The sequence below is a fragment of the Trichosurus vulpecula genome, chromosome 2 (assembly GCF_011100635.1).
Source record: "Trichosurus vulpecula isolate mTriVul1 chromosome 2, mTriVul1.pri, whole genome shotgun sequence".
In the NCBI taxonomy this organism is placed as follows: domain Eukaryota; kingdom Metazoa; phylum Chordata; class Mammalia; order Diprotodontia; family Phalangeridae; genus Trichosurus; species Trichosurus vulpecula.
Window position 1 is genome coordinate 346,169,459 of NC_050574.1, and position 21,169 is coordinate 346,190,627.

The window sequence follows — 21,169 nt, forward strand, 5'->3', positions numbered from 1 at the left end:
ACTTCTTTGTCATGCAGTCCTCTCCTGGAGCTGGATCAGAATCGAGAGTGAGGAATAGATCCCAGGCTGCAGGAGAGTATTGTGAACTCCACCTACCTCCATTTGAACTGAATCTTTCCTGAAGGAGATGCCTCAAGTTTGGTTTAATTATGCAAAAAAAAATTTTCCAAAAAAAAAGTAGCTAAAACTGATCATGGTCCTAAAGAAGTGAGAATTCAAGCAGGAAGAACTTTGTAATCACTGCCAGAGGCAGTGCCGGTATTGGGTATTCTGACTTCACTGGTTATCTTTGTTAAGTAGGAGGATCCAATCTGTGGGGTTTTTCTCAGAAATGACTGATATACTAACAAAAGGCATGACAAAATGTCTTTTAAAAACTTCCATGTGATACTGAGTGAATATTGATGAGTAAGAACTTTGCAAATTGGCCATCAGTATGATCCAGATGTATGGTTTATATTTTTTTTTGGTAGCTTTTATGGATTTTTTTTCTTTTAAACAGGAGGCAAAAAAAAAATAAAAGACAGATGAAATTCAAGACTTTTAAGTGTTTTATTGACACTCAATTTACATGACAAGTTCAAATTTTTTTCGAAATCTCATAACTCGTACATAAACATTTAGTCTGAATTTATAAAGGAAAGTAGTTTGATCATTTGGTTTGAGGTATATTGTAAGGATAATCTCTATGGCTTAAGAAGCACCATAGAAAATATTTAGTTTGTTATTTATCCTTCTTGTGCCCATAACAAACATCACCAGACATTGAGTTCTCATTTTAAAATTCAGTAACTACTGTTTATAGCCTTACCCCTAGCCCCACAGGAACTCCTCACTACAGGCACTCAGACACTGCTTGTAGAGATGGAAGTCAGAATCCACATACTACAACCACAGTTCTCCCTACAGTCAGTATTTCTATTCTTTACTGGCCTCTTAAGGAAAGGCTGTAATAATCCCATGGGGTTTCTATGACTGGAAAAATCAGGAAAGGTTTAACTCAAACCTACAGCTTGTCAACTGGAATAAGAATTTATGAAAGAAAATTCTCATCCAATTTTTTTTTCTAGCATTCCAGGGTAAAAAACCCAGAGCTCTTCTTCCCCCAGAGCTTTCTATTTCAACATGCTAACTCCTGAAGAAACTCTTGGTTTTTCTTCTGTTCACAAGGATAGCACACTTGTATAAGAATGGGTACAAACATTGAGACAGAAGGTCTAAATGAAGAAGCCAAGATTTGTCTAGCTTATATCTTACCTGAAAAACAAAACACCTATGTACATAAAAAGGATTATGACCTATATGGTCACTGAAAAGCAATGCCTGAAAATAGTAACAGTTGGGGAGAGCTGCTAAAATAAAGCTAAGCTCTTAGTTCAAGTCTTCCTTATCCATCAGTAAATGCCTAGATTTTAACAGCAGAATCTTCTAGTTTTTAAGACTTGAAACAGGAATCTTCATTTTCTTTTTTGTTAATCTACTTTCCTACTCAGTCTGCCTGAAAGACTGTTCTGCCATTATTCACATAAAGAGCCATGGTCTTGTCACCTCTGACAGTCATTTTTATAAAAAGCAAATATTTCTTTATAGAGTTACTAGCCACATCAGATTAATTGACCAGATCTTTAGAAAAATTACCACTCAGGCTCAAACCCAAAAGGATTTAACTATTGAACTTCCACACTGAATGATGGAAGAATTATAAAAAATGTTTATAGTAAATCGACTTAGAAATGACTCATGAAAGGATCTATACTTTTCCTTTAACACAAAGAATGAAGAGGTTTTTCCTGATGTTGTATTCACGAGACAGGTAACATCTCTGATGGAAAAACACATTACTTGGCATTAGCTTTTCAATCGGTGATGACATTTGAATTTAACCTAAAAACTCAACCTTCACTCGAGAAAGTAATGGGCCACAATTTAAAGTGCTTTGCATTATTTATATAAATCACAGAAATTCAGTAGTACAGTAGTCCCACGTGTTCATCCTAGAAATTCACAGCTTAGAAATATGTGCAAGAAACAAAAGGATATATTCTCAACGTCATAGGTAACCATAATTATTAAATAAATACTTAAAATATCCTTTTTTACTGGAAATACAAGAAATCAATGGAGGAAAAAAAAACCTAATGCAGATGTTGCTGTGACAAGTGAAATCCTTCTTCTTTGGGTTACTTCCAAATCTCTTCATTCATTGTCTCAGTTCATGGGAGTTTTTAGACCCTGAGATTGCTAGCTCTTAACAGCAACATCGGTCTTGTTCTTATTCAGGAGATCAAAGGTCCTCTGGAGCATAATGAGGGAGCTCTTCAGCTGGAAACATATGATTCCCCGACACAGAAATAAAATTGATTTTCACAATCAGATTTCACTTTTCAAAATTTGGTCATTTTGAGTGTTAAATGGTAATTTCTATATCCCACATAATTATGTAAATATATATATAAATGGGTAATATATTATTACATGTTACTGAAGTCCAAAAATTAGGCTATATTGTTGGAACATTTTTATCAGACATTAAATATCCACTCTTAATCTGTCCTTCATAATCATAATTTGTGCCAAGGTGATTGCTTATAGAAACCTTTCCCCCTTTTGCTGGGCCACAGCAGGCCTCTTGCTGTTATCTTTAGCTGACACTACTCCTCCCAAATTTTTATTCCATTAATCAAGTAAAGCAAGAGGATAGGTTTCCTAAGTAATTTCTAAAATCAGGCCAGTTGCAATGGTTTCCTCACTGTCTTCCAAATAAGTCATCCTTATAACTACCTCTGAACTGTTTTTTTCCATCTAATGGACTTTTCATTCACCCCCCCCTCTCCACCTAAACAAATTCAAAGCCCACCTATTTTTTGAAAATTTCCCTTACCACTCCAACCCAGAGAGAACCCTCTCTCTCCTCTGAACTCCTATAAAACTTATTATCTCCATCCTTCAATTTGGCATTACATTTAAATTTTATTGTATTCTTAGTGCGATGTTTCTGCTATACGTGTCTTGTCGCCACAATAAAACTATAAGCTCCCTGAAGGCAGGATTGTGATTTCTGTATCATGTTTCTCCCTGCTTCCCATTCCCTGCCCAGTTGCTCAATTAATAATTGGAATGAACTGAAACCTATTCTTTTTCAGACTGTCTCAGAAAGCATAGTTCTCTTCAGGATTAAAGGGTCTATTCACATGGCTATTTTTTTAAGTTTTAAATTATTAAACGGATTTGCACAAAAACTTTGATACCATTAAATATTCAGAATCTTTTAACTTTTCCTCCACATGAAAGCTAACTTCTCAAACCTGTGACCCCGGAGGCTTGTCTTCTACTCTATCTGCCATTCACCCAGCCCTTTACTCTCATTTCTTTGCATCCTCCATTCTGACTTTCCCACCATGGACCCAACTTGGGATGGTGATCTGCCAGTTGCTTAAAGGGTACCTTGAAGCTTTGTTAAATTTATTCTGTCTTGGTAGTTTGTTGTTTTTAAGCTCAAATTCAGCAAATATTTATTTTTCCAAATGTCTACCTGCATCATCATGGTGTGTTTGGTTTTAATCTTCTGGATTCATTAAAATGCATTTTTAAACTCTTCAAATAATTATCTGAGCTGCCTAGCAATCAGAACAAGAACTAATTCACATGTGCTAAGACAGACAAGAGCACTGTACACCCCTACCTGTTCGAGCATGGTTATGGAGTCTCTGAGAACTCCCTTCAGTCGATGAGACTGATCTTTGTTCTTTGGAGTATTTTCTCCTTTTGATACCACGTCAGAGGCTGAACTACAAGAACAATACCATTTTTGAAATGAGTGCAACTGTCAGCTGATCTTTTATTTCCAAAATTGTTTAGTGCAACACTTATGAATTTGCAAAAATGGCTTGTCAACAAAGAATAGTTAGCGGACCAAATGTTATGATATTTCAAAGAAGGAATAAAATTTTCTTCAACTGAAAAATAACAATCTGATAAGAAGCAGTCAAAGAAGAAAGCAATAAAGAGATTTACTTACTTCCCAGATTTTTCTTCCTGGACATGGAGATGGTAAAATGACTGAGCTGCATGCTCTATCTTTGACAGCTTGAGGAAGAGGGTCACATTCAGCAAGACTAACAACAGCAAACTAGGTATAAAGCAAGTTAAACATGGTAAATCCAAACTCTCATCCAATCCTTATGTAATAATAATAGTAACAGCTAGCATGTATACAGTGCTGTAAAGTTTGGAAAAGAGTTTATATGTATTATCTGATCCTCACAACAACCTGATGAAGTAGGTGCTATTATTAACACCGTTTCACAGTTAAAGAAACAGTCTGAGATAGATTAAATGACTTGCCCAGGGTCAAATAGCTAAGTAACTGTTTGGATTTGAACTCAGGTCTTCCTTACCCCTAAGTCCTGACACTCTACCTACTGCACCAGCTAGCAGCCTAGCTGACTTGGTCATTTTGTAATGCCAGTATAATTGCATAAATAAAATAACCTTAAAGATAAATCTTCAAAAATGCCATCCCAATTGCAATAAAGAGGGTATGATGGAGAGGCACATGTGGTTGTGGGATCTGGCTTAGGATTTACTGAGTAAATCTTTTAAGTTTTAGATATGATCATAAGGTTGGGCCCCAGATCATAAACTATTTAATTAGATGATTATACTTCAAACATAAATCAAGGTCAAGGAAGAACAAGCTTCAAGTGGGTAATCAAGATACAATCACTTTGGGATAGGAGTAAAGTTTCAGTATCCCTGTGAAAACCAAAATTTAAGTAGAAAAATTAAATCATCCACAGCATTTTTGTCCAGGCTGCATAATCCCAAATATATATTCATGGTATCATCATATCTAAAATTTCATATGCTGAAACAAACTCATAATGTTGGTTTCCATAACAACCTTCCAAATGAATGTTAACCTCATTAAAAATACATACAAAATACATTTAGTATTACATCTTTCTAAAAGCTAAATTTTTCCCCCAGTATAATGTTATCTCCTCCTTCTTACATTTGTAGTAACATTTGTAGTATACCTTTAGGCCAAAAATAAAGATCTAAAATAAGGCCAGCTAACAACAAACAGTTGGGCTGAAATATAAAGCAAAGAGATTCCACAGGTCACAAATGTATTTATTATTCAAAATTGTGAAAGTGAACTCAGTACAGTCAATTCCTATTTACCCAGGAAACCAAACTACAAAAAAAAAAAAAGCTCAAAAACAAAGGACTGCAGTATGTTTTGTTTTTGTATACTCTGTGGCCATGTCATCTGGGAAAAGTACTGAATTTTGAGGCAGAAGACAGGAGCTCAAATCCCAATCTTGTGATTATTTAACACTGAACAAATTAAAAAAAAAAACAAAAACCTCTTTGGGCCTCAGTTTCCAAATCTGTAAAATGAGAAATCTAGACTAGCTGAACCCCAAAGTTCCCTTTATGTTCTAGATTTATGACTTTATGATTTATGAACTCGACTTTTATGAAAAACAGACAAAAGACATATTGTAAGTGAATCTTCAGAGATATATTAGAAGAAACAACTTCCAGGGTATATCATAGGGTCAGAGAACATTTACTAATTGCGTATGCCTAATCCCTCTGAGGCAATTTCCTCATCTCCTGGCTCTAGCATTTTATAATATCACACTTACAATCTAATGAGATGATCTTAAGTTAAACAGTCGTGAATCTGAGACACTATAAAATCCTGTGGTTTATGAACCATCCAAGATTGTTCTGTTTAACTATAATGCTAAGTATATTTTACTGTATTCTAATTCTTTAAAAAATTACACTTCATTGTACATATAACTTAGTTCTACTGCTATTTAATCAACAAGGACATTGTTCTCCAATCATTATATGTATATATGAATAAATTATAAATTTATTTATATAATATAAAATATTATATATTACATAATATATAATAATATATAAATATAAAACAAATTTAGGGATACATTTAATCTGATTCCTTGGCTCTACATAGGTTTTATCACTTCCAATTATACTGATCTACTCTTTTCCTAAGGATTTTTTAAAATTTTATTTTTTAATTTTTGGTTTAGTATTTTATTTCTCCCCAGTTGCATGTAAAAACAATTTTTAATATTTGTTTTTAAAATTCTGAGTTCCAAATTCTCTCCCTTCTTCCCTCCCCACCCCCCTAATTAAGAAGGCAAACAATTCAATACAGGTCATCCATATGTAGTCATGCAAAACATTTCCATAACAGTCATGTTGTGAAAGAAAACATAGACCCACCCCCCCAAAAAAAAATCTCAAGGAAAATAAAGCAAATAAAGGATGCTTCAACCTGTATTCAGACATGAGAATTTTTAATAAAGCAAGTTTCCACAACTGAGTAATTCATTTTGCTATTTAACAATTCTACGATAAGGAAATTGTTGGGTTATCCTAAATCTAATCCTGATGCAATTTAATTCCATTTTATTTTAATTTGATTAATTTAATTTGATTAGAATGGCAAACAGTGTATTACTAACCTCTATATAACACTTAAACATAATATAAACATATCTAATAATAACTCTTACCTCTTCTTTATCTTTCTTTACCAATCCCACTTTTTAATCCTTTTTTGTGATATTATCATCTAAAGCTCTCCAAAGGTCTTTTAAATTGTGGAACCTACTACTAGCCTCAGTTCTCTCAAGAGAGTGGATAATAACAGGCCACTTCTCAAGTCTGTATGCCATGTTAGGGCTGATAAATCAGAGTGGCACAATTAGCTTGTTAGTAACTTTTCACGTGAAATAAGTTTTAATTGTTGTCTAAGTTACAATTAATTTCACTTAGACAAAGGTATCCATCCTATAAATATTGACTTCATCTGAACCAGAAGGCAGAATATTTAACTCCAGACTATGTTACATGTGCACGTGCACACACACATAGGCACACCAGAGATGCTTTGACAACATATTTACTTTCTTTTAGCCTATGCTAAAAAAAATTATGGACAAAAATGCTGCCTACCTCACTCTCATAATGCTTCTTACAAATGAAGCCATAGAAATTGTTAAATAGAACCTGATTGAGTATATTCTCATAGAATGCCCTGATCTAGCCTGACTGCCTAGGCAACAGAGTGTGAAAAGGTATAAATGGGATTATCCCTAATCCACCGGCCTATATGTACAAAACTCCCTTAAAGCACAGGGAGCTTCTTATTACAGCCTCTAAGGAAAAGCTTGCTGCATTACCACCTGATTTCTAAAACACAGCATTTTCTCCAATGTCTAAAAGCTATGTTAAAATTAATGGTACATGTAGGAGTGATGAAAGTCAGGTGATGTTATTTTATAGCTATAACCTCTCAAATCAGTTGTAAGTCTTCTCCTGAAAGAACCTCCATTCAGGAACATACTTCACAAGTCATCTAATCTATGGTCAAGAAATCAATACTTACAAGACACTCATCACCACAATAATGGCAATATTACGGCTTTCAGTTTCTCTTTTCCTTCCTACAGATCATAGGAAAGACCACATTAGAAAAGCTCAACATCAATTCTGTAAGCTTACTCTCTTATAATAATATACAATATATTTAAATGAACAATTAACAAAAGAACATATGTTCTACTTTTATGTACCACTAAAATGATCTTTTATCCTTGTGTTATGTTATTTGATGTAATATACAAGAGCTTTCCATAGAGGCAGCAGGTCACCACTGCCTACATATTAAGGTTCCCTGGGGATTCTGGAAAGGCCTTAGTTTTACTCCCCTCCCATTACCCCTCATGTCTTTTCCACCTGCAGCTAAGTGATGACAGAATTTCCAAATGCCATAATAAGATTCGTTTCTTTGGCTTAAGCCTTTTTGTCTTCTATTAAAATGCAAATAACCCCTGAGAGTGGTAAGACTAGATGATGGATAAAATCATTCAAACTAAAAGTAGGTTTTGATATGGGGGAGAAGGCCCCCCAAGATAAAAGGATGGGGTGTTACCAAGAAGAAGAAAAGGTCCACATAGGGAAAGCTGAGGCTACTGAGAGAGAAACTTCTATTTCCCAATTTAGCTCAGGGCCAGCCCTCATCTTTTTTTGTTTTTTGTTTTTGGAGGCAATCAGAATTAAGTGACTTGCCCAGGGTCACACAGCTACTGAGTGTCTGAGGTCTGATTTTAACTCAGGTCCTCCTGACTCCAGGGCTGATGCTCTATCCACTGTGCCACCTAGCTGCCTCCCTCATCTTTTAAATATGCATAAAAGTATAAAACCCTGACAATAAATATAGACAAGGGTTAAACTGCACTTAATTATACAGGAACTATTTATAAGGAACTCCAAGGGTTTTATTAGTATTATCTAATAAATGAATCCTTGCTAAATCCCACTGGAAACATTTTTAATAAATAGAAATTTAAGAGCAAAGACATTAAATGACTTTTCGAAGGTCAGAGAACAACAGGGAAAGTAGAACCTGCAATTCCCTCTCACAGTTTAGTTTTCTCTCATGTTCAAGAGGTCCCTTTTTCTAAAAAAAAAAATTTATTTTTAGTTTTCAACATTCACTTCTATAAGATTTTGAGTTCTAAATTTTCTCTCCTTCCCCAAGACAATGGGAATTCTCATATAGGCTATACATATACATTCATATTAAACAAATTTTCACATTAGTCATGTTGTGAAGAAGAATTAGAACCAATGGGAGAAACCATGAAAAAGAAGAAACAAAAAAGAAGAGAGAGCAAATAGTATGCTTTGATCTGCATTCAGACTCTATAGTTCTTTCTCTGGATGTGAATAGCATTTTCCATCATGAGTCTTTTGGAGTTGCGTTAGATCAAGAGGTTCCTTTTGCCTCATATAACAAAACAGAAAATTTCTGACCAAGGAATATGTACCTTTAATGTCTCCCTTGGAGTCCAGGCCTATGGTCCCTGAGGGGCGTGGAGTAGAGTGTTTAGGAAGCATTTCTGCCATATTTCGATTACATGTTCGTCTTCTCCTCCGTAAGCCACTGGGTTTTCCAGGATCTTCAACAGACTGCTTTAGCAAAGATTCCTCCATTAACAGATCTGATTCTGAGAGGGGGGAAAAGAGCCTAGAGTTTTTTCATTTTATTAACAGATGGACATTTATAGGACTAACCTATGACTCAAGAGAAGGAAATGAAAAACAATGCAAACTCTTTTTTTTTGGTATATAACACAGAGCACATTAAGTAACATATGGCAACTTCCTTGAACCCTTCCTTGTGTTTGAACCCATGTAATGGACTAAGTCTTTCCTTTAAATAAAAAGCTTCAAAGAGTGCAATGACCCCACAATGATCCTTCATCATTCTAGCAAGAATAACCTATATCAATAAATAATGGGTATCATTAGTGCATATTCACCATACTGCTATATTAAATATTAAGGTAGCCATAAGCCAGTCATGGAAATAACAGGCTGTCCACTTATCTTGGGTGAACAAAAAATTTTCTCAAGTAATGGTACCTGATTAGATTACAAATGTTCTGCTATCCAGATATTGAGAAAAGAACTCGCTATTTGTTCAGAAAACTGGAAAGTAATTTGGGAGAAACCAATATCATATCCCAATATAAGTTTAAGACAGGTATGTGATTTAAACATAAAGGGTGGTATCATAAGCAAATTAGGGGAGCATAGAAAAATTTATTTGTCAGATCTACAAATAGGGGAAGAATTCATGACAAACCAGAGAGAAGGATGTTCACAAGAGGTAAAATGGATAATCTGAAACCAATGCAGCTAAAATTAGAAAAAAAGCAGGAAATTTGGGGAAAAAATCTTTGCAGCAAGTTTCTCTGATAAAGGTCTCATTTCTAAAATATGTAGGGAAGTGAGTCAAATTTACAAGAATAAGAGCCATTCCCCTCAGACTTAACTCGCTATCTCTCACCTCTGAGCATTCACATAGGCAGTTCCACATTTCTGAAATGCATTCCTTCCTCATCTCTAACTTTCAGAATCCTCCTTCCTTCCAGAGTCAATTCATAAGCCACCCCCTTTATTATTGTTCCCTAATCCCCTCAACTAAAAGTGTTCCCTGCCTCCTCAAATTCTGTTAAGTGTCTGGCTCTCTCCTCTTATCACACCCCACATTATCTACATATCATACTGGTCCCCCTCACTCTAGCAGAACGTAAGCTCTTTAAAGGCAGGTGATATGTTGAGTTTTGTCTATCACCTAACACAGTGCTTTGCTTAATAAGTGTTTACTGAATTGTCAAAAGGTTAATTGAATCTAAATAATACTCAAGTTAGATACTCTTAAGTAATCCTGAATTGAGTAACCATCAATTTTTCATGATTAAATGAATTATCTCCCAATATATTTGAAGGAGGACTTAAAGCATATAAACACCACACACACGAGTTCTCCCCAGACAACCTGAAGAACTGGACTCCATCTATATGCACAAGTACAATAAGTGTTGGTAAGCAGCTCAACAGAATCTGGGGAGAATGGCACGCTCCCTTAGGGACCTCAGGTATGTGGGGCACCAGTGACAGGGCACAGCATTCCAATGGGAGCCATTCCCACTAAATCTTATATTCAACCATGACAACCACATCTCAATGAGAAAAATATAAACAATAAATACTATTTTCACAAACTAAATAAATCAAATAATGTACAAACCAAGTTGCTTGAAATAGTCTTCCAATGAGCTCCAAGAGTTCTTTTCAATTAAAGACTTTATGAGGCTCCATGGTTGTTTTCTATATTTCAACTCTGAAGAAACTCTAATAGGGAATAAAGGAATAAAATACAATTAAATGAGTGGTAGAGAGGGTTATGATAATATATAAATAATAACTATTAACAAATAAGCATTATTATAAAAAGTGTCCAGAATTCACATTATATTATAGATACACATACATATGTATTCAAAGAGAACCACTAAAATAGTTATCACCTTCATACACACGTAGTATTGTTTCTGCACCAATTTTTTTTTCTAGTGACACTGCTTCCTCAATTTCTCTAACCCTTTTTATAAGCTAAAAATCAACACATTGAAACAAACAAACAAAAAATCAAATACACATTTCTCAGAAGTTTTCAAAGGAGGCTTAATGGAAATAAATTAGTTGAAAATAGATACAGTAATTAGGCACGACAGGGCAAAGCACATGAAGCCCTAGTCCTCTGTGTCTAATACTCTAATATTTTTCAATTTTCCCCTGCTCTGGCTTACCGTAGCCTGCATTTCTGTTTTGAAGAACGAGTGATACAGTATCTGTTCAAAGTGTAGAAGTAATCATGGTAGGGAACATCATGGGTCAGAACTTCTGAATCTACCAAGTAAAATCGTGCTTCTTGACTTTCTTTATATAGTGTCTGTCAAAATAAAGCAAAATAAAATTAGAGAACATTTTCTAGATACACGTGTGTGTGTGTGTGTGTGTGTGTGTGTATTAGTACTACTTGCTCTAGAGCTAACTCTCATACTTAAGCACACCCTCAAATTCCAACAATCATTTGTTAAGTGATGGTGAGGAAAGCCACATTAGCTTCTGAGAAAGATACTTATAGTATGAAGACTGAAAAAGACACTTTCCAGGTCTCATGAATCACAGAATATATATGATATGACCCATTTTCGGAGAAGTGCAACAGGGCACTGACTATTTGCAAACAGTCAGAAAAGCCTTACTCAAACTCATCTCCAAACAGGATGATTCATTTCAATAAAATGAGACCTATCCAAACAACTTGCTTTGTCTTCTTGTGAAACATTTTATTGTTTCATGATATAACTGTTGCAGTATAGTATGGTGGACGGGGAACTGGCCTTGAAATCAGGAATAGCTGGCTTCAAAACCTGTTTCTCACTTCACATGAACCATGTGACTATAAGCAAGTTACTTAAACTCTGGAGCTCAGTTCCCTCAATTGTAAAGTATGCCTTAATACCCATAGTATCTGCCTCCCATGCAGATGTCTAACGAACATTAAAGTGCCGGGTTTGAACTGTAATTATCTTTCACATACATAACTGTTTACGTCATCTCAAATGATTCAATGATGGTGAAAAAATTCAGTCAATTTAAGAAAGCAAGTACCCTACTTTCAAAATTTAATCCTCTGGAGACTGAAATAAAGAAGAAAAATACTTCCCCCTAACCAGACCTCGGACTGGCAAGCTGAGGTTTCCAAAACTCCAGTCCATGAAAAGAATGGTTTGACAAGCTCTCCTAGTCTGAACCATGCCTCTTCTGCATGGCTCTTATTCATTGGCCATAGCTCCCTTCCCCGACCCCATGTTTAACAATGAGAAAAAGAGAGAAATGACCAAATTACCAAAACATGTATGTTACCCACAGACTTGTTCCATTGACTTCCCAATGCATATATCACATTCTAACTTGTATTAAAGTTATTTGTGCTTATCTTATATCCCAAGACTAGACTGTAAAAATGTGAGGGCAAAAGCTATATTGTCTTTTATTCTGTCTTCAATGCCTAGCACACAGTAGTCACTTAAAATATCTTGCTGGAAAATAAAAGCACTGACAGGATGGCAGGAATTAATAGGAATTTGGAAAGGTCTCTTCTGTCTATTTGCAGATGAATACATACATTGTACAATTAATTCTGCATAGACAGTTCAAAGTATTCTAGTACCACTGGAAAAGACCTGCCTCACTCACAGGTCACAGAGAAAGAACATTTAATTTAAGGGACACAAACCCATTTTTGAAAAGCCAATGCCTTCCACCCTTGTTATTGCTGGCATCTGGCTACCTGGCTCCTTGAAAGCACCCTCCATGCCATTTTCAACACTCTCTTGGGCTGGCAACTTTAGCAGCTTCAGGGAGTGGTTGGAATGGGTAACCAATAAGGTTCCTTCCAACTCTTAAGATTCTGCGATCCTTAAAAAGACAGCTTAGAAGCAGGGAGATAGCTGAGTGGATGGAGCACTAGGCCTGGAATCAGGGAGAGGAGTTCAAAGTCAGCCTCAGACACTTCCTACCTGTGTGACCCTAGTCAAGTCACTCAAACCCTTCTGCCTTACTTTCCTCATCTGTAAAAAGAGGATAATAGTACCTACCTCCCAGGATTGTGGGGCATCTAGGTGGCACAGAGGACAGAGTCACCTTCCTGAGTACAAATCTGGCCTCCGATACTTACTAGCTGTGTGTCCCTGGGCAAGTCACTTAACTCTGTTTGCCTCAGTTTCCTTATCTGTAAAAGGAGCTAAAGAGGGAAATGGCAAGCCTCTCCAGTGTGTGCCAAGAAAACCCCAAATGGAGTCACAAAGAATCAGGCATGACTGAAACAACTGAACAACAACAATCCAGGGCTGTTGAATCAAATGAGATAATATTTGTAACGTGCTTTGAAAACCCTGGAGTTATATACATGCTATTACTATTATTATTAGCAGTAATAGCATTGTTACTGTTATTATCATCATCCCTTGGAGCCTCTAGAGTACTCCTGATATATTCTGGAATTATAAAATTAACTTAACTGAATTTAGAATTGTCTGAGGATTATATATAATTTAAATACAATACAGACTGCAGTTGCCTAATTTATTTGTTTTTTACCTAATTTTTAAAGCAAAGTTGAAGCCTGGAACTCCACAAATTAAACACTCAATCTTAATCAACAAGCAATTATTAAACTCCTACAATGCTGCCTTTTGTTTTTACATGACAAACATTTTTTCTTAATACAACCTCCCCACCACAATTTAAAAAAAAAGAATTAAAGGAAACCACTGATGGCAACAGCATCTAACAGCAAATATGACATTCTACATGTAAGGTGTACTGAGAATTTTTAGAGCTAAATGGTCTCAAAAGTTGATGATTTACCATGGATGTTTACAGCACAATATCTAACCATTTCTCTACACCCATAATTCTCTTGAAATATTGAATAATCAGCCATACTATACCTGCTTTTCAGTGGCTGAAGTGTACTTTCCAGTAAGTGGATTGTTGAGAACTATAGTGTATGTCATAGTTCTTAGTTGATCACCACCAGTTTCAACATTCCAAGGGGTAGAAACCACATCTAAACATAGAAAACATGTATAATTAGATAGATTCAGGAATATGTATTATGAAACTTCAAAAATGAATCAAAATTGTTTTACAATTTAAAAATATTATTCTAATGACTGCTACTAACTTTCTATTTGCTTTATAAGCTTTGCATTTAAAAATTGTTAAATTGCCTGGGACAAAGTAGACACTTAACAGATATTTATTGACTGGCTTTCTTTAAAAATAAAAAAATTTCAACCATTTTGGAGAGCAATTTGGAATTATGCCCAAAGAGTTACAAAACTGTGTGTACCCTTTGACTCAGCTATACCACTTTTAGGTCTATTTCCCAAGGTGATCAGGGAAAAAGGAAAAGAACCTATATGTTCTAAAATATTTATAATAGTTCTCTTTGTGGTAGCAAAGAATTGGAAAGTAAGGGATGCCTATCAATTGGGGAATGGCTGAATAAGTTGTGGTTTATGATTGTGATAGAATACTACTGTGCTATAAGAAATGATGAGCAGGCTGGTTTTGGAAAAATATGGAAGGACTTATATTGAAAAAATGCAGTGAAATGAGCAGAACCAAGAAAATGTTGTATACTGTAACAATATTATTCAAAGAATAATTGTGAATGACTTATTCTGAGTAATGTAATCGTTCAAATCAACTACAAAGGACTTATGAAGGAAAATGCCACCTACCTCCAGAAAAAGAAATGATATGTGAACATGTATGCATTATACGGTTCCATATATATATATATATATATATATACATATATATATATATATATATATATATATATTATGTATCTCAAATGTTGACCTTCTCTAATGTGGGAGTGGGAAGGAGGGAGAGAGAGAGAAAACTCAAAATGTAACCAAAAAAAATGAAATAATAAAAATAAAAAATTTTGAACAGACAAGATTTTATTGATTGGTGCTTTTTTTTTTTTTTACTACTATAGACACATGCCAAAATCTCTGTCCTAGGTCTCCCTCTGTCCCACCCATTAGTACCCTCTTATGTAACAAATAAAAGCAATTCAGTGAAACCAAACAATACAGAACTTCCCTATTACCATCCAGGGTACAATCTTCCCTTAGTAACTCTGTTTAAGAACCTCTGTTACCTCAGCTCTTCTCACTCAACCCACACATCCCATCGTTTGCCTTATATCTTATACATCTTCATCTCATACATCTTATATCTTATATTTTCAACATCTCTTGTATGCATTCCCTTCACGTCACTCACAGAGCTGCCAACCTTCTTCAGGACCTCATATCACCTTTTGCCTTGACTAGTACAATAACTTCCTAACTCGTCCTCCTGCTAAAGGCTGTTACTATTCCAATCCTTCCAATCCATCCAATCCAGCTAACATGATAATTTTTCTAAAGCATATGCCTATCTCACCACCCTCTGCCCAATGAGGTCCAGTGGCTCTCTATTACCTCCAGGATCAGATATAAACTTTTCTATTTGGCTTGTAAAGCTCTTCATCATCTGACCCCTTCCAACTTTTCCAGTCCTCTTAGACTTTCCCCTCCACCACTCTAAGGTTCAGCTACATTGCCATACTTACGGCAACTCAAACACTCCATCTACCTTGTCATTACCTTTGCAATGACTGGAATGTTCTGTCCCTTACCTCTGCCTATTAGCTTGGCTTCCTTCAAAATTTAACTCAAATCCAACCCTTCATAGGAGGCATTTCCTAGTCCCCCCCCACTCCAATACTTTCTCCACTGAGATTGCCTTTCACATGTTCTATACATATATCTTCTATGTACCTATTTACATGCTGTCTTCCCCCATTAGGAACGTAAAGGCCTTGAAGGAAGGAGCTGGTTTTGCCTTTCTTTGTATCCTTGGCACTACGGCTGGCACAAAAGAAGTAAGCACTTAAAATAAATGCCTGTTGACTAGTTGATTGACACAAACCATGTATCTGGTCCCCATCATCCTTCACTTCTCTATCAAGAGGAAGTAGATATGTTTCATCATCTGCCCTCAGGAACCAATAATGGTCATTACTCTTAATCCAAGTTCAGCTATCTTTCAATGTTATTTTAATTTCCTTATAATAGTCACTGTGCACTTTATTCTGCATCATATGTATTTCCATGTAACTCTCAGGTTCATTTCTTACTATATGGTAGTTTTTCATATACCACAATTTGTTCACTATTCCTCAATCAATGGCCACCTGTTTTTTTTTTCATTTTTTTGCTACCACAAGACATGTGACTATGAATATTTTGAGACCTTTCTTTCTGTCTTTTACCTTTCTGGGGTTCATGCTTAGTCTTGGGATCACTGAGTCAAAAGGTAAGAACAGTTTAGTAATTTTTCTTACATAATTCTAAACTGTTTTCTCAACAGTGTATTGATAGGCCTGTCTTCTCACAGCTCTTCCAACACTATCTCTATCTTTTCTCATCTTTTCTAATCTGATAGGTGTAAACTAAAATCTCAGAGTTGCATCAATTTGCATTCCTCTTATTGTTAGAAATTTTATTGTTGATGGTTAGCAATTCTTTTGAAAACCATGTCTTCTGTCCAATTATCTACTGAGTTATCTTAGTTATCCATTTGTTCTTATATGTGAAATTTTTCCTGTTTTATTTTCACTTCCAAATTCTGTTCTCTTAGTTAATATTTTTTGCAAAAGTAAACTTAAAAGTTGGTCCTTCTGCCTGATTTCTTTTATACTCTTCCTTCTGCCACCTCCAAGCTGTGTAAATGCATCCATTTTCTTCAGATAGCAAAAGAAAACTTCAATATTCCTTAAACAAATTTAACCCACTAGGAATGAAACTCTTATAAAACATGAAGTCAAGGCCAGGGCATGAAAACCTGGCCTTCGCTTCAATTTTTAAGGTCACTCAATGCTGTCAGATTATAGGAACAAAGAATACTAAGTCTCCCAAACTGACATTTTTAAGAAAAATGGGGAAATGTTGCTTAGATGCCTACCTACAGTTCTTTTTAAAGAAGCAATATTTCCCTGTATCAGCCACTGAACAAAAATTGAGATACTTCCACATCAGTAAATATGAATTTATACAACAGTATAAAGCAAAAAGGACATTTCCTCCCCATCCCAAACACAAGAAGTATATAAGCAACAATGCCACACTCTGTACAAAGTGGTCAAGCAAAACATTTGATGCCTTTAACATCTACTCACCAAGTTAAGCTACTTATCAGTTACATCAAAATGGATGATACCTTGTCTGACCTGTTCCTTCCATCACAAGGGAATAAAGTATAAAGTATAATTCATTCTTGGTCAATATTTTCTATATAGTCATGTTTGATAATTCAGCATAGAGCTGATATCGAAATAACTTCTTGGATACCTACAAAAATCTCACAATTTATCAGGTTACTATTATCATGCCAGGAAATATGTGAAATATGGCAAGGTGAAAACCGGTAAAAGAATTCTGCTCTCCCACACATCCTAGCAAATATCTGAGAAAGCCCTTGATAGTGCCAAGACAAAGAAAAGCAAAGAGAAACATAAGTAAGCCATTCCAGAGCTGCACAAAAAGCCAGCTAAGGCTGAAAAATGGGTCACACCAACAAATCCAGGGAGAGCTCCAGAAAATGGGCTCAAATTCTGCAGGCACTGTGTAAAAGTATCACATGTACCAAGGCAGCCAATATAAGCTCACGTAAATGAGCAGAAATTAAGGTTAGCCCAACATTTCACATTCCAAAGAGAAATATAACCTAGGCACAAAAGGTCATATCATAAACATATTACGGGGCCAGAGAAAGAGAAAGGACCTTTTACAACTGCAGACAGAAGAGTTCTTGACCAATCAGAAGACAGAGAGGGTCTCAGGAGATAAAGTAAACAATTCTGATTACAAAAAAATTAAAGATCTTACACACACACACACACACACACACACACACACGCACACACACACGAGATATAATTACTAGAAAGGAAACACTTAACTAGGAAATATCTTGAAGCAATTTGATATCTCTGATATCCAAGATACACAGGGAATTGATACAAATATATAAGAGCAACAGATAAATGGCCAAAGAATATGAACAGAGAATTGTTAAGAATAAGAGAAGGCGGTAAACAACCATATGAAAAAAGTTCCAAATCACTATCCAGATAAATGCCCATCAGAACAACCCTGAAGTTGCACCTCACCTCTCATATTGGCAAAGATGACAAAATTGAAAGAAAAAAAACAATTATGGGAGGTGGGTGTGAGAGGACAAGCATACTAATGCACTATTGGAGGAGCTCTGAAGTGGTCCAACCATTCTAGGAAGTAACTGGTAATCATGCTACCAAATTCAGTAAAGTGTGCATACCCTGTACCCCAGCAATGCCACTACTAGGTAGTGACCTATATTATAGTATGTATAGGCCGCCAAAGAGAGCAAAGAAACAGGGAAAGAACCCATACGTACAAAAATATTTAAATTAGCACTTTTTTATTGTAGCAAAGAAGTGGAAACAAAATGGGTATTCATCACTGGGGGAATGACTGAATAAACTATGGTACATAAAAGTAATGGAATATTATTGCACTTTAAGAAAGGATGAAAAGGATAGATTCAGAGAAACCTAGGAGTACTTATATGACCTAACGAAGTGTGAGGTGAATAAAACAGAGAAAATAATTTATTCAACTACACTATTGTGAAGGAAAACAATTTGGAAAGACTTAAGAACTCCGATCAATGCGATGACCAATCACAACTCCAGAGGATAAATGATGAATTCTATTTTCCACTTCTCAGTAGAGAGGTGGTGGAGTAGAAGTGCAAAACAACACACACATTTTCAGACACGGCCAATTTATGGATTTGTTTTCCAATAATATACTTATTTGTTACAAGAGAGGGCTTTAATTTTGGGAGGAGGGAAAGCAGTGTTAGCAAAATCCCTATGGGGAGATTAGAAGTGGTGGCAAAAAAAGAAGAAAACATTGTCTACAAAACATTGCAAAAATACACAGAAGAGAACAGAAGGGGACATAAACACAGAGTAGTTTTGGAACTACCAGCTTAAATTTAATATATCCATATAAAAAAAACAAGCTCTGGATAGCAGAGAATTGTGGCTTCATGTAGGATCCTCTTTTTCTGTTCTTTGTATATGGAAGCATTCATGGTTGCTGATGTTTGTAATAACAAAAAGAAATTTAAAAAAATTAAAACCACCAAGCTGTCATATCAAAATGATTTATTATTGAAAAAGTCGTGTAACTGATCATGGGTAACTCTGCAGAACAAGCACAGCACAAAAGATCACAGCATCTCAGAAGGTACCATTTAATCCAACACCTCACCCAAACCTCTATATGGCATCCCTGGAAAGCAATCAGAATGCTTCTCCTTGAAGACCTCCAAGGAAGGGAAACCCTCTCCCCCTGGGGCAGCTTACTCCACTTTGGGAGAGTTCCAACAGTTTCCTTACATCGAATCAAAATCTCTCTGACACGTCTACCCATTGCTCCTGATTTGCATTCTGGTGCCAGGCAGAAAATATCTAATCCCACTTCCATGTGACAGTCCTTCAAATATTTAAAAACTATTATCTTATTCCCAGGACAGCTAGGTGGCACACTGCATAGAGCGCCAGGCCTAGAGTCAGGAAGAATCATCTTCCTGGGTTCAAATCTGACCTCAGACACTTAGTAGCTGTGTGACCCTGGACAAGTCACTTAACCCTGTTGGCCAACTCGGTTCCTCATGTGTACAATGAGCTGGAGAAGGATGTAGCAACGGGGTCAGGAAGAGTCGGACACGACTGAAGAACGACTGAACAGCAACAACAATCTGTTTACAAGCATAGCAGTCAGTGTTCAGTGCCCCTGATCTTGACAAACCCATGCTGGATTTCAGAACTCATTGCTTCCCTTTATAAATACTCACAACCATTCTTTGATGATTGTCTCTAGTTTTCAGGTCCCGCTCTCTCCCCTCTTTAGAAAGTCAAAACAACATTGGGCCTTTCACAATCCTGGGGCACCCCTCATTTTCTCCTGGATCCTTCAAAGATCACGGACAGTGGCAGCGATCAACATCTGCCAAGTCACTCAGGGCTATAGGGTGTAGATCATTCAGGCCCGATGGCTTGTGTTCACTGAGGGCAGTGAGATACTTTCTTACTATCTATCCCCTTATTGATTTTGGCTCGATTCCCTGTTATATATTTGTGTTCTATTGTTCCAAGTTTATTTTTAAAAAATTTCCTTGGGGGCCAAAACAAAATCAGAGTTGGGTAATTCACTATTTTCACTATTATCTGATATCATCTTTCCATCTATCCCAATCAAGAGTCCCATTGCTTCTTTGGTTTTCCTTTTGCCCCAAATTTAAAAAAACCCACACCCTTCTGTTCCCATTAATTTGGCATTCATCACTAGCCTCAGCTCATTCTAGGCTACTGTTGATATCTTTAGTACAGAACCATATTATTCTTTTGAAGTAACTACTCCTGTTATCTTCTGTATATCTGAAAAATCAAATGATAAGTAAGTTCCCTGTACAGTCCCATTGGTCTTTTAAGGCAACTCATTTTTTTTTTCCTCCTGATCAGAATCATTCTCATCACCAGCAAAATTTAATTCTTGAGAATATCCCATCTCCTCCTTAATCCATTTATCCCCTCAGAGTACTGGGTCAGTGGATCTTACTTAGCCTTTCCCTAAACCCTCTCAAATATGCTCTCTAGGGTATATATCAGACAATGCAAAGTTTTCTTCTCTTTCTCTATCAAGTGGCAATGTACCATCAACTAGCATTATCTTAGAAAATTAAAAAGAATAACATGTACATTCCCCTGATCTGTAATGCCTTCAGTATAGGGAGTTCCTGTTGTGGGAACTCCCTCCACCTATCTGCTAGGGTACCAAGAGGTTAAATATTGAGGCAGCTCAAGCATGGTATTGTGGAAAGGAAATTGCTGGGAAAATCCGGACAGGCAGGTTCTAGTTTCAGCTCTGCTTCTGACTTGCTGGGTAACCACTGACAAGTAACTTAACCTTATATGCCTTCATTTCCTTGTCCATGAAATCAGAATATTGATATTTTCATTTACTTACCTTACGGAGTTATTGCAAGGAAAGCAGTTTGTAAACTATAAGCTATA

General features: G+C 36.0%; 1 protein-coding gene across 2 annotated transcripts in view; it reads right to left on the reverse strand.

The window, feature by feature from the left end:
• Window positions 1–533: 533 nt before the first annotated feature.
• Window positions 534–21,169, reverse strand: part of GRAMD1C (GRAM domain containing 1C) — a 155,125-nt gene continuing 134,489 nt past the window's right edge. For both annotated transcript variants that reach the window (XM_036744880.1, XM_036744879.1), the window contains 8 exons: window positions 13,929–14,047; window positions 11,217–11,359; window positions 10,655–10,758; window positions 8,886–9,065; window positions 7,442–7,499; window positions 4,019–4,129; window positions 3,683–3,788; window positions 534–2,322 (listed from right to left, as the gene is read on the reverse strand). In XM_036744880.1, coding sequence (XP_036600775.1) covers window positions 2,242–2,322; window positions 3,683–3,788; window positions 4,019–4,129; window positions 7,442–7,499; window positions 8,886–9,065; window positions 10,655–10,758; window positions 11,217–11,359; window positions 13,929–14,047 — 902 coding nt within the window. In that variant the 3' untranslated portion in view covers window positions 534–2,241. The remainder of the gene's footprint in view (window positions 2,323–3,682; window positions 3,789–4,018; window positions 4,130–7,441; window positions 7,500–8,885; window positions 9,066–10,654; window positions 10,759–11,216; window positions 11,360–13,928; window positions 14,048–21,169) is intronic.